At 43.0% G+C, this 15,681-nt stretch overlaps 1 protein-coding gene across 3 annotated transcripts; it reads right to left on the bottom strand.

Annotated features, from left to right (window-relative positions):
• Positions 1–1,440: 1,440 nt before the first annotated feature.
• On the bottom strand, positions 1,441–15,224 carry LOC130124138 (GRAM domain-containing protein 2B-like). Of its 3 annotated transcripts, none has more exons than XM_056293569.1 (13): positions 15,060–15,224; positions 14,126–14,260; positions 13,411–13,468; positions 13,229–13,301; positions 13,019–13,122; positions 9,824–9,913; positions 9,664–9,735; positions 9,497–9,562; positions 9,088–9,181; positions 8,686–8,742; positions 8,431–8,530; positions 6,057–6,161; positions 1,441–3,226 (listed from the first exon to the last, which is right to left on the bottom strand). In XM_056293569.1, the coding sequence occupies exons 1-13, from the start codon at positions 15,098–15,100 to the stop codon at positions 3,193–3,195; spliced, it is 1,029 nt and encodes a 342-aa protein (XP_056149544.1). In that variant the 5' UTR covers positions 15,101–15,224; the 3' UTR covers positions 1,441–3,192. The 3 variants fall into 3 exon arrangements, with proteins under 3 accessions (XP_056149544.1, XP_056149545.1, XP_056149547.1); XM_056293570.1 differs by having other exon boundaries at positions 9,497–9,559; XM_056293572.1 differs by lacking the exon at positions 9,664–9,735.
• Between the last annotated feature and the right edge of the window lie 457 nt (positions 15,225–15,681).

Here is a 15,681-nt window from a genome sequence, read left to right as displayed (position 1 = left end):
TATCAGAAATCCTCTCCGTGTACTGATGGAGAGGTTAACCTCTATTCTTCCGTCACAATTTGTTTTCCCATAAACAAGTCTTGTTGAAGTGGCACTCACCGCAAGGGTAAGACAGGCCCTTGTTCACACACCTTCAGCATACTTTCTCACAAGGTTCTTGTTTGGTGTAGGAAATCTGAACATATGTACTGTATCGTAGGGCCATAGACACGTCCTGTTCCAGAATCTCGTGGGTTCCGTTTCGGTGTTTTGACAAACCATGTGCTTTAAATACTTCAGGCAAACAAGGTGCCAAGACAGGAAGTAATGCCAGCTAGCTGTGTTTAATGTCTGTGGCCCTAATGTACAGGAGCTCTTGTATGGGTGGCAGCACGTTTCATGTCTGACCCAAGCCATATTTGAGCCTCTCACTGTTGGTGTGGTGCAGGTTCCACCACACACACCTTTGCACATCACAACACACACACACGCACACACGCACACACACACACACACACAAACACACACACCACTATAGACACACGCGTCCATACAGATACTACATGTACTGTGGTGTATATTTACACATTTCTATATATATTCAGATCAAGCATGACAGAAGCAGGTCTTAAGTTTAGCACTATTGTACAAAGCATCCAAAGTGTATTAAGGGTATACAATGTAAGGTTGTGCATCTTATTTAGAATTATTGACTCTCCTCCACAGGCCAGCAGGGACACTAATGTCCTACTTTGAAGCCCTACAAGTAGGCCCTATGTGTAGACCTGAATGCAAACTAGAAGAACAACTACTGCGATGGTAGTAGGCTAGCACCACCTTGCTGTTCGATGTGCTAACACTGTGCCATTTTGCTCTCTCCAGCCTAGCTAATTCAGGTCTACACAAAGTGCCTGGCGCACAAGAGAACCATCAGCTTCGGTAGCAGTTGTGTTGTTCTGTGAAAGGGAACATGTGCGGTGCTAGCACCGATCCGGATACTCCATTTTGTGGTAACCCCCGAGTGCGAGTAGGTGTTTTGAGCGTTGTGTGGTGTGTCGATGGAAAGAGCACCTCAACTGCACTGCTTTTCATCATCCTTTTCGATTCAGAAATTCAGCCCAGTTCTCATCCCGTGCTTTGTCTCTGGTAAAACGATAACAGGAACTACCTAACCCCGCCCCAAATGAAAAAAAAGAAAAGAAAAGGGGGTTATGAGGTGTCAGACTGGCCAGAGAGTTAAACCCCTTCTCTCCTGTTCATGTAGAAGTAGCTCTCAGTTTTTCCTGAGTAGGTCATATTCGCAGGCTAGCTGCCTGTTCATATGGTCTACCTTAAGAGACGGGCTGGTTGTGCCGATGCACCGCCGTGGATAGGGAATATTGTGTCCTCTGGCCCTGAATGTTAATGGAGGGAAGTGGAGGGTGGGGTGGGGTGGGGGGGTGGGGGGTGGACACTGAAAATTTGTATGCATGTCCATTCATTTGTGTTCGCTGCAAGAGGTGGGGAAGAACATAAGCTCTGTTAGTATGTATAGTTTCTGAGAGCAAAATTGAACTCATGGCATTGGAACATTTAAGCGCTTTCTAAAAAGGGGACGTTTATTTAATTTTTTTTATTACCAATACTAACTGATCTATCGTCATGACTTTTGTGCTAGAGTTTGGGCGGGGCAACAGTGGGCGGGGGCTAGATATATTTGTGGGTTGTTTATATGGTTACTGTACTTACTATTCTATTCTTTGTTTGTATTATGATTTGTAATTTTATGTTGCCGTTTTTTGAACTGAGAATATGATGTAGTGAAATTCATGGGACTGAATCTTGACCTTTTTATTGACAACAGAAAATAATTAAAGAACACTTATGTACAAAATACATTGACTTTATGAATTCTTTTATACGATTTGTATATACACTACATCAATCTTTTAAAGCATTCACTCAAGACCTGAAAAATTAGTAAAAAGAAAATGTTGCTATTATAGGAGGCCATTGTGTCAAGTGTTATGTTTTTGAACCCAAGCTTTTCGGAGATCTGTCTTCCTGTCGGGCCAGATTTGTCATTTTTAATTATATTTCATTACACACAAACACATGAATGAACAGAAGTTGCAGTTTAACTGTGGTGGCCTTCCCAACTATTTATGAAATTATGGCAGATATGCTAATCCTTTAAACCCCAAAGAACATACAGAAGGCCTCGCCATATGGATTATATGGGACACACTGCCCTCTGCTGGCTGATTGCGTACACTAGCAGTCACTCTACTACTACTTTCGGCTGCTCCCGTTAGGGGTCGCCACAGCGGATCATCCGCTGTCACTCTAATACCCGCATAATGCAATTAAAGTCCAGCAATTTATTTACACACTGTAAACCCATTCATCCATCCATTATGCAAGCCGCTTATTCCAATCAGGGTCGTGGGATGCTGGAGCCTATCCCAGCAGTCATTGGGCGGCAGATGGGGAAACACCCCGGACAAGCCGCCAGTCCATCACAGGGCCGACACACATTCACACCTAGGGACAATTTAGTACGGCCAATTCACCTGACTTACATGTCTTTGGACTGTGGGAGAAAACCGGAGCACCCGGAGGAAACCCACGCAGACACGGGGAGAACATGCAAACTCCACACGGAGGATGACCTGGGACGACCCCCAAGGTTGGACAACCCCGGGGTTCGAACCCAGGACCTTCTTGCTGTGAGACGACAGTGGTAACCACTGCACCGCCGTGCCGCCACAATGCAAACCCATAATATTCAATTTCATCTCATTTGCCAGCAAATTTATTTGAAATCGAGGGTAGTAAAAGTGCTTTCTCTCAACTTCACTTTGACGGCGTCTCTCTTGTCTTCATCATCACCGTCGTCCTCATGCTTTTGAGCCAAGACAATTTGGACTGCAAAGGAAAACTACAGCAGCCACTGTGCAGAGCCTCAGTCCATCTTGCAAGTGTTCTGCAGACAATCCAGTTTGCTCAGGAGTAAATCCTAGACCTGACAGTTCTCTGCAAACAGAGACACATCCATCCATCCATCCATTATCTTAACATGTAACACATAATATACACTCATGATGATGTGAGAGAAAGGACCGTCTAGTAAATAGCACCGAATGTGCAAGATGGACAAGGAGAAATGATTTTGAGAGGCTGGGTCCGGCCGGAGGCCCAGTGATGTCTGCAGGCAACGGGTTCATTTTTATCTCAGTTTCTTTCTACTGGCGACGGTTCTTGATACCTGCAAGAGAGAGGAAGAAATGGTAAGAGGAAGGAGCATTACTTCAGCTTACTTTCCATTAAAGCCAGAGGTAGAGAGAAGTGGGTCTCAATGTGTCTTCCTTGGAGCCACCTACACCTGAGAAAGCTGACCGCCCCCCGACACACACCCCTACCAAAAGAGCGCTTCTTCTCTTTTTTCAAAATATTTAATGTCAGTTAAAAAATTATTTTATTATTATTATTATTGAAGGTCAGTCGGGTTCTGTCTGATGGACAACATTCTTGAAATCAATGGTAAATATCCTTTTAACATTTCTTGAGCCTAACCCTTCTTTTTCAGCTCCCACAGAGCATCTGCCCCTTTTCGTTTACCATACATGTTTACTTTGGCGTTTCAGAAATAAAACTATGGTGCTGTATCTGTGAATGTTCTCATTCATCCAGGTCTTGGTTATCCAAAGGAGTTGAATCAAGTGCAACTGGACTGGTATATATCCGTGAAGACGTTTCGCCTCTCATCCAAGAGGCTTCCTCAGTTCGGGCCTTTCTGACTAGACCAAGCTAGTCTGACTGGCTAGTGATGAGACTCAGTATTTATCCTCTTTGGAGTCGTTGTCAGAGCTATAGATGTCCATGGCTCTTTGTGTCCTGATGTTTACCAACGCCCGTCGCTAACAAGAGCCAACAGAGTCTATGGCTCTGTTAGCGACATACCAGTCCAGTTGCACTTGATTCAACTCCTTTGGATATGATGCTGTGAAAGACGTGTGGGTGGTAGCTAGCTCTTCCAACAGGATCATATTAGAGATTTATGATGTGGTGGACTGGCCTACGTAACTATTGCAAAGACAGCACAGGTGTGCACGGTGTGTCATGTCAGGGTGTCTCCCTGCCTGCCGCCCAATGACTGCTGGGATACGCTGCAGCATACCCGCGACCCTGACCGCAGGATAAGCGGTTTGGATAATGGATGGATGGAATGGATATATATATATATATATATATATATATATATATATATATATATATATATATATATAGCGTTTTCTTCCAAAACCGTCAATGGTGTTACAAGTATTCAACTAATGAGAAGCAGAATATCAACACAGATACAGAAAAAAATGCAGTCAATAATTTAAACTCAGTCACATGAATTTCACTGCCATTCATTAAAACTTTTTTCCGGTATCTGTGTTTATATATATATATAGTGTTTTTCCCAAAACCATCAATGGTGTTGAGTGCTCGACTAATGAGGAGCGGAATATCAACACGGATACAGGAAAAAAAAAAGTTTTAAAATCTTTTTTCCTGTATCCGTGTTGATATATATATATACATTTCCCTTGGGGATTCATTCCCCCCCTCCCCCTTTTCTCCCCATTGTATCAATTACTCCACCAATTACTCCACTGTTCCGAGCCGTCCCGGTTGCTGCTCCACCCCCTCTGCCGATCCGGGGAGGGCTGCAGACTACCGCATGCCTCCTCCGATATACTATGTGGAGTCACCAGCCGCTTCTTTTCACGTGACAGTGAGGTATTTCACCAGGGGGATGTAACGCATGGGAGGATCACGCTATTCCCCCCAGTTCCCCCTCCCCCCTGAACAAGCACCCCGACCGACCAGAAGAGGCGCTAGTGCAGCGACCAGGACACACACCCACATCCGGCTTCCCACCCGCAGACACGACTAATTGTGTCTGTAAGGACGCCCGACCAAGCCGGATATTTAACCAACATTTAACATGGGGATTCAAACCAGCGATCCCCGTGTTGGTGGACAACGGAATAGACCGTCACGCTACCCGGACGCCCTGGTGTGTCATATTTTTGAGTGAGGATTAGATCTTAACTAAGAATGCCAAATAAATAAATAAATAAATAAATAAATATTAAACAAACTAATTAATTAATTAATATATTAGAAAACTGGAAACATCCCTTGAACTATATGTACGTGAGAACCTTTACGAAATGGTCGGGTAAGTGAGCTAGGGTTTTGTGCAACCTGTTTTATAAATCTATTTTTGACAACTTTAAGAGCAAGCGAGGCCTCTTTGTCGCCCCCCTGAGGGAGGTTGGGAACACAGGGGCATTTCAACTCAACTCAAAACGTTATTGCAGACCCAGGGCCCATAGCAGACAGACGTCGTAAAAAAAAAAGAAGAAGCCATAAAAGATAAGAACCATAGGTAGTAAACGATAAACCCTAGACAATACATAAAGTAAACACAATAACATAACACAAAAGGAACAGATCCGTGTCTTACAAGCAGGCAGCTATACCAATGGTCCCACTGCTGGGACTGGGAGCGTGTGGCGCTGAATCTTATATTTGATACGCCCATGATGATTACATTACCAGAGTCATTGATCCGATAAATAAATTTATACGCGAGATTTGTTAGAACAGCCTGGAAAGTTTTGACTCCTGCAGCCACAAACGTTTCACTTGCACCGCACCATCTAGGTCTTTTCAGTAGTATTCTCATTGCACCATTACAAGCTACTTGTAGTTTGAGGGAATGTGAATGCGCTACCTTCTTTGCGGGCACCGTGTTCATTAGATTAATTTCCTTCTGGGTGTGCGACACTACGTGTTCTTGCTAAACAGGTTGTAACTTACAGGAAATCATACAAATCCCTTATCGAGTGTGCTTCTGTGACCTGCTGCTGGTGGTTTTGTCCTCCCCATAACCGGTTCTAGCCACCTCACCTTGCTTCACTGGTCCAAACGGAATCACCCTCACGGTCACGTTTGCATTTTCGGCTTTTATCCCGCATACTTCCTCTTTCAAATTCTTTCTGTGTTTGTGCGTTTAAGAATGCGCGCGAATGTGCACTTACGGGGGGAAGGAGTACTCCGTCAGGGCTCCCAAAGTGTTCAGCTGCTCCTCCAGTGCAAGAATCCTCAGCCCGATGAAGCCAGATGCCAACAAGAGCAGTGCCATCCTACACACACACACACACACACACACACACACAAAGTAATTTAGAACAACTTCCCTGAATATCTTGGCAGCAGATTCTACACTGTCACACGCCCATTTACTTTCAATCTGAGATACGTAACTGACTGGATGAAATGTGGCACAGACCGTTTAGAGCTGGCATATATTAAAAGATTTGGGAACGGTGTGAAAAAAAAACAGGAGACACACGTGTTTGGGCACGTGCGTGGAGAACCAGAACATTCTCTGATAACACATCTGTGAACCCATCAAGCCATCTCCTCAGGAATGGAAAAAGACAAGACAACGCAACACAAAACGGTGTTCCTGTTTCTCAGGAAATGGGGTTGGATTGTAAATCTCAGCGGCCGATCTGTAACACTGTCTGCAGTGCAACACAGAACAGACAGTGACTGTTCCCTAGGTAGAATATCACATGGGGAAGTTTGTTACCCACAGAAGAGACTTTTCACATAATGTTAATATGCTGATAAGCTTTGCCCAGGACTATAAGATTTTTATATTGTATACAAATAAAAACGTATGCAAAATTGTATGGCAAAGTCCCATATTGTGAAATGGGCCACATTTATGGTATGGAATTTATATCAATAGCATACATATATGATATTTAATTTACACAATATTGGAATAAAGTCTGATTCTTACATGAATCTGGTTATTTCTGATAAGCAGGAACTACGAGTTTTTTGTTTTGTTTTGTTTTGTCTTGTTTTGGATTTTGCCCCCTTTTCCTCCCCATTATCAATTGTACCCGTTTAATTACCTCACTCTTCCGAGCCGTCCCGGTCGCCACTCCACACCCTCTGCCGATCCGGGGAGGACTGCAGACTACCACATGCCTCCCCCGATACATGTGGAGTCGCCAGCTGCTTCTTTTCACCTGGCAGTGAGGAGTTTCACCAGGGGGACGTAGCGTGTGGGAGGATCATGCTATTCCCCCCAGTTTCCCCTCCCCCCCGAACGACCAGAGGCGGCGCTAGTGCAGTGACTAGGACATTAACCCACACCCGGCTTCCTACCCACAGACATGGCCAAATGTGTCTTTAGGGACGCCTGACCAAGCGGTAGGTACCACAGGGACTTGAACCGGCGATCCTCGTGTTGGATATGGGGACTAGAACGGAATAGATCACCACGCTATCTGGACGCCCCCTACGTGTTTCTTTTTTTTTTATAATCAGTAGTTTCTATTTTCCTTTAACACAAATACAGGCCATGACATCACACATGGATTACAGAGATGGAAGGGACAATTTAACAGGGCCTACTAGACAATATCAAGAGACAGACATATTTGGATTAAGGGTGATCATAAGACGAGTCTTAACAGTATACAAGACAATAGGAACAGCAGAGGAAATTAAAAATAAAAACAAATAAAAACATAGTTGGCAGATAGAGAGTAGTCTATAAATAAATCATACACGGGGCCTCTAATGAAGGAAATATAGTGCGTCCACTTGGCCTCGTATTTTTCCACCTGGTTGATGAGTCTAAAGGAGAGTCGCTCGTGTGCTGCCACAATTCCCAGATGGGAGAACCCTACATTGGTGTGAGGTAGGGTGGCCGACCTCCACTCTGTTACCATGAGCTTTCTACCCAACATCAGGGCTGTCTGGACCCACTCTGCCCGTGCTCGTGTAAGGGCTTTTAAAGGAGTAGGGTCTCCCAGAACAAAGAGGCTTGGAGAAAATGGGATGTCTGTTGTTAGTATGAGTTTGATATTCTCATATGTAGCTGTCCAGAATTCTTGTGCAACACGGCAAGACCACAGCATGTGGATAAGTGTACCCGGGCCCTCCCCACACCTCCAGCAGTCAGGGCTGTCTCTTAGTTTCACCCTGTATAACCTTGAGGGGGTCCAGTATACCCTGTTAATTATTTTGAACTGTACTAATCTTGTCCTGAGTTCCCGTGATGTTTTCTTATAATTCCTTACAATGTTTTCCCACTCCTGACTGGTAAAGGTAAGATTAAGATCAATCTCCCAAATTAACTTTAAATTGGATCCCAAACCATCAGTGTTTAGTCAACAACAAGTAATATTTTGAAGCTTCATGGCCTGTGCCAAACACCTTAACTATATCCCCCTACGTGTTTCTTATAATGTTTTTCATGTGCACGGAGTCAACTTTTACACTCTCTATCTCAACATGAAATACAAAAGAAATACCAGAGAAAAATACAGAACAAGGGTGTGAAGGAGTGCAGGAGAGACACCATTAGTGAGGAACAGCAATACCTACAACAAAAGGTAGATGTAGAAGAGGTGGTTGAGGTTGCCCAGTCCTGTTGTGGAAAGTAAGGGTGAAACTCTTTGGGTAATACTCCGCATCCATGATTCAGCTGATTGAGAAAATAATATCAGATCATAAGTTGAGCCTGAATTTATATTTCTCTCCTTACAATATGCATGAATTAAGTTGATATTTCTGGCGTGCAAACTTAATGTTAGATTTGCAAGTGTGTGTGTGTGTGTGTGTGTGTGTGTTCTCAAACACCTATTTCTTCCCCATCTGTCGAGCTGCTCTGTGGAGTGGAGCTACACCCTCTGGGAACTGTGGATGCACGATAACATTCACTGTGACTTTCAGAGCTTTAAACAAGCTATTGTAAACAGCACAATATCCCTCAGTACTTCATTCTCCGAGGGCCAAGAAAGATTTGCAGATAATATAGGATGCACATTTCAGGAACGGCTTTGTCCGAGATGCAACGGAACAGCTCAAATTCAATTAGGAAGGAAGGAAAAAGGGAAGGAAGGGAAGAAGGAGGGAAAGAGAAATTAAGGAGGGAAAAATGGTAGCATTTCTTCTTACAAAAGGGGTGGACAACACAGCTTCCTCAATTCCACACACGTTTTACTTCTCTCTTTCATTCATTCTCTATAGATGTCCCCTTACCTCCGTTGGAAAGAAATTCCTTTTCAAGAGAAATGCTGTTGTTTCTGCTTGGGTCCGGATCAACACTTTCTTCTAGACTAGAGTAGCTGAAGCTCTGTAGATGAAGATAAATGGGGTTACTGATGGTTAGTGTGTGTGTGTGTGTGTGTGTGTGTGTGTGTGTGTGTGTGTGTGTGTGTGTGTGTGTGTGTGTGTGTGTTTCTCTCCAATTGATCAATGCCGAGGGCAATGAGATGGCTGGAAATTGCCTGAGCTCTCTACTGCCTGAAGAAAAGGGGATCACAACTACACCTACGAGAGGTAAGCGCAGGTAAATTCTGGTGATTTCGAGGCCAACGTTGTTGGTATGTCGTTGGCAAGAATTGGATCAGATGCCGCTCATCTAATATACAATGATCAGTAAACCTACCATGTCCTGATCATCCTCGTTTTCCACAGAGGAGGCATGGGGACTACTGTTGGCACTCTCTCTCTGCTTCAGACATACACAGAAACATGAATCATCCCCCAGCCACAAAATGGCCTTCATCAGAAAACTGCAGCATAGACACGGACAGAGATTAATGTGACATCCACCTGTGCTTGTGAACAGACGGACTGCAGGAGCCTGTAACACAGGTCACGGTTCCTCATAGACACAAATGAATACTGAAAAAGAGCAACAAGATCCAGGGTTAATCCACTAACACGTGAGACACAAACCATGTGCATTCTGCATTTAGTATTCGAGTCTGACCTTCTCTCCATCCGTAGTTTGAATGGACATTATAGACAAGGCGGACTTCTGTTTCTTCACCTCCCTCACACTGGATGTAGGGATCACCACCTATAATGTAGTGACCAGACATAACAGAGTACCGTCTGAATGTTTGAAGCCACAGAATCAATCAATCAATCAATCAATCAATCAATCAATCAATCAATCAATCAATCAATCAATCAATCAATCAAACTACAAAAAAAAGCTTACAGAGACTTCGAGTAGATTCTAATGATGCAATAAGAATACTACTAGAAAGACCTAGATGGTGTCGTGCAAGTTAAATGTTTGTGGCTGCAGGAGTCAGGAAACAGGAACACTTTATTTGTCATTTCATTTCATGTACTTCATTTCCCCCAGCAGTGCAACACAAAGACACACATCCAAAAACTACAAGAACTTCAAGAACACACATACTAACTAACACATATATCTAAACTAATACATATCTCCAAAAACAAAAAAAATCACTGTCCAAGGGAACGAACGCCGCCACGATGACTGTCGGAACTGCCGGTCTGCATGGGCTAGCAGTTAGCTTAGCCTGCCTCGCTTCCGTGTCCTGTCAGACCACCCTCGGAGTTAAGTCTTCGGTCGCAGCTCCAGACAGGGCCGTGGTCCCTGGGCCCACAGGATGCAGCAGACCAAGATCTCCCAGCCGATCCAGTGCCAGCTCTCCCAGCCACCAAAGAAGACAAAACTTAAACGCAGACGTGGACAAAGACACTGCATGGACGGTACTGGGTGAGGCCGCCGCAAACCACAGCACAATCCGGACAGTCTTTGTCAAAGAATTATATCCATTTTCATCAAACAGAAACTCAATTCTACAATATTTCTCCAGAGATGAAGCTGAAAAATTTAGAACAAAATTCTTTCCAATTGCACCAAAAGTAAAAGAAATGCACTTTAAAATTCTTAATGGAATATATCCTTCTGGATAACGTTTAAGACATTGATTTGGTTTAGACTGTAACAACTGCTCGTTTTGCAATGAACACAATGAAATAACAGAACATGTGTTTTACGAATGTCAGCTTGCTGGTGCCTTTTGGGAAGCTCTGCATTACTGGTTGTTTCTCTGAACTACAAAAAAAAAAAGATGTGATTTTTGGTATGCTTGTGAAAGACGGAACACATGATTTGGCAATTAACACAATTACTATTCTTGGAAAGTTCTTTTCACATAAGAACAGATCCCTGAAAACGCAGCCAATCGTCTTCATATTTCATAGGGAACTGTGTCATCATTTCTCATCACTGAAGTTAATGGAGAAGAAGAACGCTATGGAAGTCTCTGAACTGATAGCAGAACTTGAACTTGCAGAGAACCCCTTGGACCCCCCCCCCTTCATTGATGTATTTAATTTTATTTATTTAAATTTCTTCATTTTCTTTACTTTTATTTCCCCCCTCTTTCTTTTGTTTTATGCGTTGCATGTAGAATTTAAACGTGAAGACAGGAAGAAATGGAAACGGATGATCCGCTGTGGCGACCCCTAACGGGAGCAGCCGAAAGTAGTAGTAGTAGATGTAGAATTTAAACGTGAATAAAAAAAACTGTTCAAAAAAGAAAAAATCTTCCCACACCGGTACTGGATGAGACCGCTGCAAACGTGAATTCATACCGCTATCTTCCCACACCAGAAGCGGAAATACTTTTCAGGCTGTTCTGAGAAATCTCATGTATAAATGTATTCGCTGGTTCAATGACTGATAATCTAATCATGAGTTTAACAAATATAAGACTCAGTGCCACACGCTACCAATCCCGACAGTAGGACCACTGGTATAGCTGCCTTCTTGTAAGACACTGATTTTTTTCCTTTTCATGTTATTTTATTGTGTTTACTTTATGTATTGTCTTGGGTTTATCTTTTACCTCTGGTTCTCATCTTTTATGGCTTTATTTTTTATTATTATTTTTAGGGGTCCAAGCAGCGATAGCTGCTGGAACCCTATTGTTTTTCTAAGGATTATTATTATTGTTGTTGTTTCCGCAAAACGCTACAATAAGCACATTTACGTTTTGGGTCATATCTCGGGCTCTGTATGGAATTTTTGAGAAATTCTTTTCCCCCCCTCTAATTCCCTGGAAACTCCCGAATCTAACGCACCCATCCCTGCCAATTTCCACCTGCCAAATTTTCCTGCTATTTTCAAAAAACTTAAAGTGAAACTAAAATGATCTAATCTGAGCCTGTTCATCCTGATTCACATGAAATTTGGTATGCGTGATCTCCAGACAATGCTGATAAAAAGTTGTGGAACCAATTTTGATATGTCATTCCATTTCGAAGTAACATGTCAATCAAAATTTAAGGTGTGGCCCATAGTGATTGTATTGCCTATGTCTAGTGATGTAATTGTCCAAACTTAACGAAATTTGTCACGCACAATCACCACAACATTCTTTGGAAGCACACCAAATTTTGTGTAATGTCGTCCATAGGGGGCTCTACAACTGACACATGTCAATATCTCAAAAACCGTTGCAATACTGCTTGGATCCCGTTAATAACTGCTTGTGGCCATATTTTACCTTGTCTTTGTCTGTTATGGACCCTGAGTCTGCAATACCATTTTGAGTTGAGTGAGACTCAATCAATCAATCAATCAAAACGTTATGTACCACATTTCATATATTGAAATGCCATGCAATGCAATGCGCTTTACATAAAATGAAACTTCATCTTCTGTACTTTTTTCCAAGAAATGTCTCATCTTTTTGCAGGGTTATGAATGATCAGCCACAAACACTGGCATCCCTGGAAATGCTCTTAAGTAAGATGTACAGAGCCGAGGCTGTATAACCAAGGCACTATTTTATTCTGTGTACATGGTCCCACATTTCCTTAGTATAATCATTAGTACTGGGACCTGAGGGTGTGTGTGTGTGTGAATACTGGTAGTGACAGTGTATGCTGAGTGCACTGTTGAAGGCTGACGGTGCCTTTAGATCTGTCAAGGTAAAATTGCGAGCTTATTAAGTGAAAGAGGAAATGCTCTTACCAAAATGAAATCCATGGCTAAAATCATTTGACGTCAAACCGTGTTAATGGTTAAGGAAACAGGAAACCAGCTCTCCTGTTCGTAAACGGATATCTGTGAACTCGTTGAATTGAATTAGGGTGTGGTTCACCGTAACCTATAATCAATAGGGAGTCTCACCTTGGTGTCTTTGAGGAGCACAGAGGAGAAGAAACACACATAGTTCTCTGAGACAAAGAGTTTCCCATGGTACAGCACTTCCTTCTGCAGGGCACAAGTGAAAGCTGAAATGGACAATGCATAATGTGCACGTGAGCGACACAACGGGAGGTATTTCCAGTATGTAAATCAAGAAATGAGCGAGAGACTCTTGACCTTAACTCGGCTTACTGTGTGTTACATTTTCCCCCTCAGGAATGCCTTGAAACAGCTTGTGGAAGGTTTTGTTGTGTTTTGCAAAGCTCTGCAGATGGGTAAGAAAAGTCATAGAATAACAGATAAATACTAAACTCTACTGGAAGCTTTAAAGAAAGCAACAGACTCACACTTTTAAGGGTGTTTAAAGTACTTACACGTTTAGAAATGAGCCCGTCGTGTCGGTCGGTATGCTCTTCTGCTATTGTTTGGTCCCTTTGAGCAAGATGAGGCAGAGTCAGAGGAAATCAGAAAAGAAATGAAGAAAAACAAAATTTGTTTAAAAAGAATTCAAATCGCAGGTGCCGTGTTTCATTCATACCAGAGGACAGCACCTTCATTCATCCATCCATAAGTTCTTGTTTATTTACATGGGACACACAAACACAAACACACACACACACATATAGTATATATAATCCAGTGAGTCAACTAAATTCTTTGAGACAGTACAACCCTATTTCATGTCATAAGCAATCATCAGCTGTTCTTTCATGCTATATGCAACCATCAGCTGTTGCATATAGCATGAAACAAGCTTGTATTGTTTATTAAAGAATTAGTTGAATCACTGGATTATTTTGCTCCTTATTTGTTGAGCACTTTCCCTACCATTGAGGGTTTCATTTAATGAAATTATATATATATATAAAAGTGACAATTGAATTTACAATCTCTGATGTCCTGTATATGTGGATATGGCCAAAGTTGATTAATTTCAAACACTAGTTCCTTGATGGGCATTAAAGTTCCCATATAACCGATAAAATGTACCTTATTCCAATCAAAAATCAGTCGATGAAATAACAATAAACAAAACATAGAGCCCAGTGTTTTTAAGGATTTTAGGGAAAGCGGACCCCTCCCATCTACCTGAGCGGGCTTCTCCTGCTGAGGCTTTGGCTGAGCTCCTGGATCTCCAGCCGGGCCTCCTCCAGACTCTTGCTGGACCTCTTGCTGAGCTTGCTTCCTCTGCGATGACTGAGTAGTCCCACACCCTCCAGAGCACTGCCAGAGCAGATTAAAACCATCATACATGTCGGATACCCATCTTCAGGTCGGCTTTCTGTACTTACGTCTGGGGGAGCTGTCACACCACAGAGCGACGATCGATGAAGAATTACAGATAGCCAACATTTGACCATGAGAGCACAACATTTGAATTAAGTCAACTCGAACTTATTTGCATAGCCCTGAGTCACAATATAGTCCCAGAGGTTTTATAATGGCCATTACATTTTGTGCAATGTACACCCCCCACCCCCACCCTAAGATGCTCGATTCAGATGATGAAAAAACTAGGCCTTAGCATAGGCATGTCTTATACAGTACCGGTCAAAAAGCCTGGACACACCTGAATGAGTGTGTTTTTCAAAATCTTGAACTCATTGCCTATTTCTGAATTTCTTCTCAAAACAATTTTAGATTTAAACAATATACATTTCTGACACCCCCCAAACCTACCCCAACAAGTTGTTTCATGTAGCACTTAAGTGAAATTTAGAAAAATTAAAGAAACCCCTTGTCCACACTTTTGATTGGCACTTTAGGGGCCCAATGAACAGAGTAGCCAAGCAGTGACAGATTTATAACAAACACCTAATGACTAAATGATGACACAAGTTGTACCAAACTGTGTTATGAAAAGCTAATTAGCAAGTGACATAATCCATGCCCACTGGAAATAATGCAAAGGCATACACTGCCCGTCTCTCTGGTGGGATCAGTGCTGTTACTGAAAAATATAAAACTTGACAGAATGAGGAACGTGGGGCAAAGTGCTGGGAAGGGGATGAGGTTTACTCACACGGAGCTGTCCAGCGAGAACCGCCTCTTCTTCAGACTCATTGCGCGAGATCTAAAGTGAAATCATAAAAGTCGTATCCACAACCCTCCAACATGCGCCGTGCTGGGATATGAGCTCTAGATTAACGCCCTTACTGTTCCCTCCCGTTCACAAAGCCGCATCACTTGTATATTAAGAAGTACCCTGCAACAGCAAGACGGGAAGAAGTAGACAGCAGCCCACTTCCCTCACAAACCGGTCAACGTTGCAGGCTGGCCGCCCTTCCTCAGGTTAACCTATCGACTTTCAGGGGGAGGAGTTTGCAACTTGGGAATCAACCAATCAGAAAGAGCTGGGGCAAACCGTGTGAGTGCGCCATGGCGTTGTTCCCACGACGTCATAGTGTCGCTCCGGGACCGTCATTGCAACGGACCAATCACGTTGTTGCGCTGTCGGGGGGGGGGGGGGGGTTGTGAGTTGGCGTGGTTTAGCTATCAAGGGTAAGGTTAGGGTAAGGTTATGTTAAACCTTTATTTAAGCAACTTTGATAGATTAGGGTAAGGTAAGTGGTAGGTTGGGGGTTAGGTCGAGGCACCACGTGATTGGTCCGTTGCAATTATGGGCTTGGAACAATATTTAATTA

Source organism: Lampris incognitus, chromosome 14 (genome assembly GCF_029633865.1).
Source record: "Lampris incognitus isolate fLamInc1 chromosome 14, fLamInc1.hap2, whole genome shotgun sequence".
In the NCBI taxonomy this organism is placed as follows: Eukaryota; Metazoa; Chordata; class Actinopteri; order Lampriformes; family Lampridae; genus Lampris; species Lampris incognitus.
The sequence above is the reverse complement of the archived record's forward strand: the minus strand, read 5'-3'. Positions and strand labels throughout refer to the sequence as shown.

Coding starts and splice junctions, on each gene's coding strand:
- LOC130124138 (XM_056293569.1), bottom strand. CDS start 15,100: ATGAGTCTGAAGAAGAGGCGGTTCTCGCTGGACAGCTCCGT. Junction 9,914..13,018: donor TGCTCCTCAAAGACACCAAG/GTGAGACTCCCT, acceptor ACTACATTATAG/GTGGTGATCCCTACATCCAG. Junction 9,563..9,663: donor CCGTCTGTTCACAAGCACAG/GTGGATGTCACA, acceptor GTATGTCTGAAG/CAGAGAGAGAGTGCCAACAG.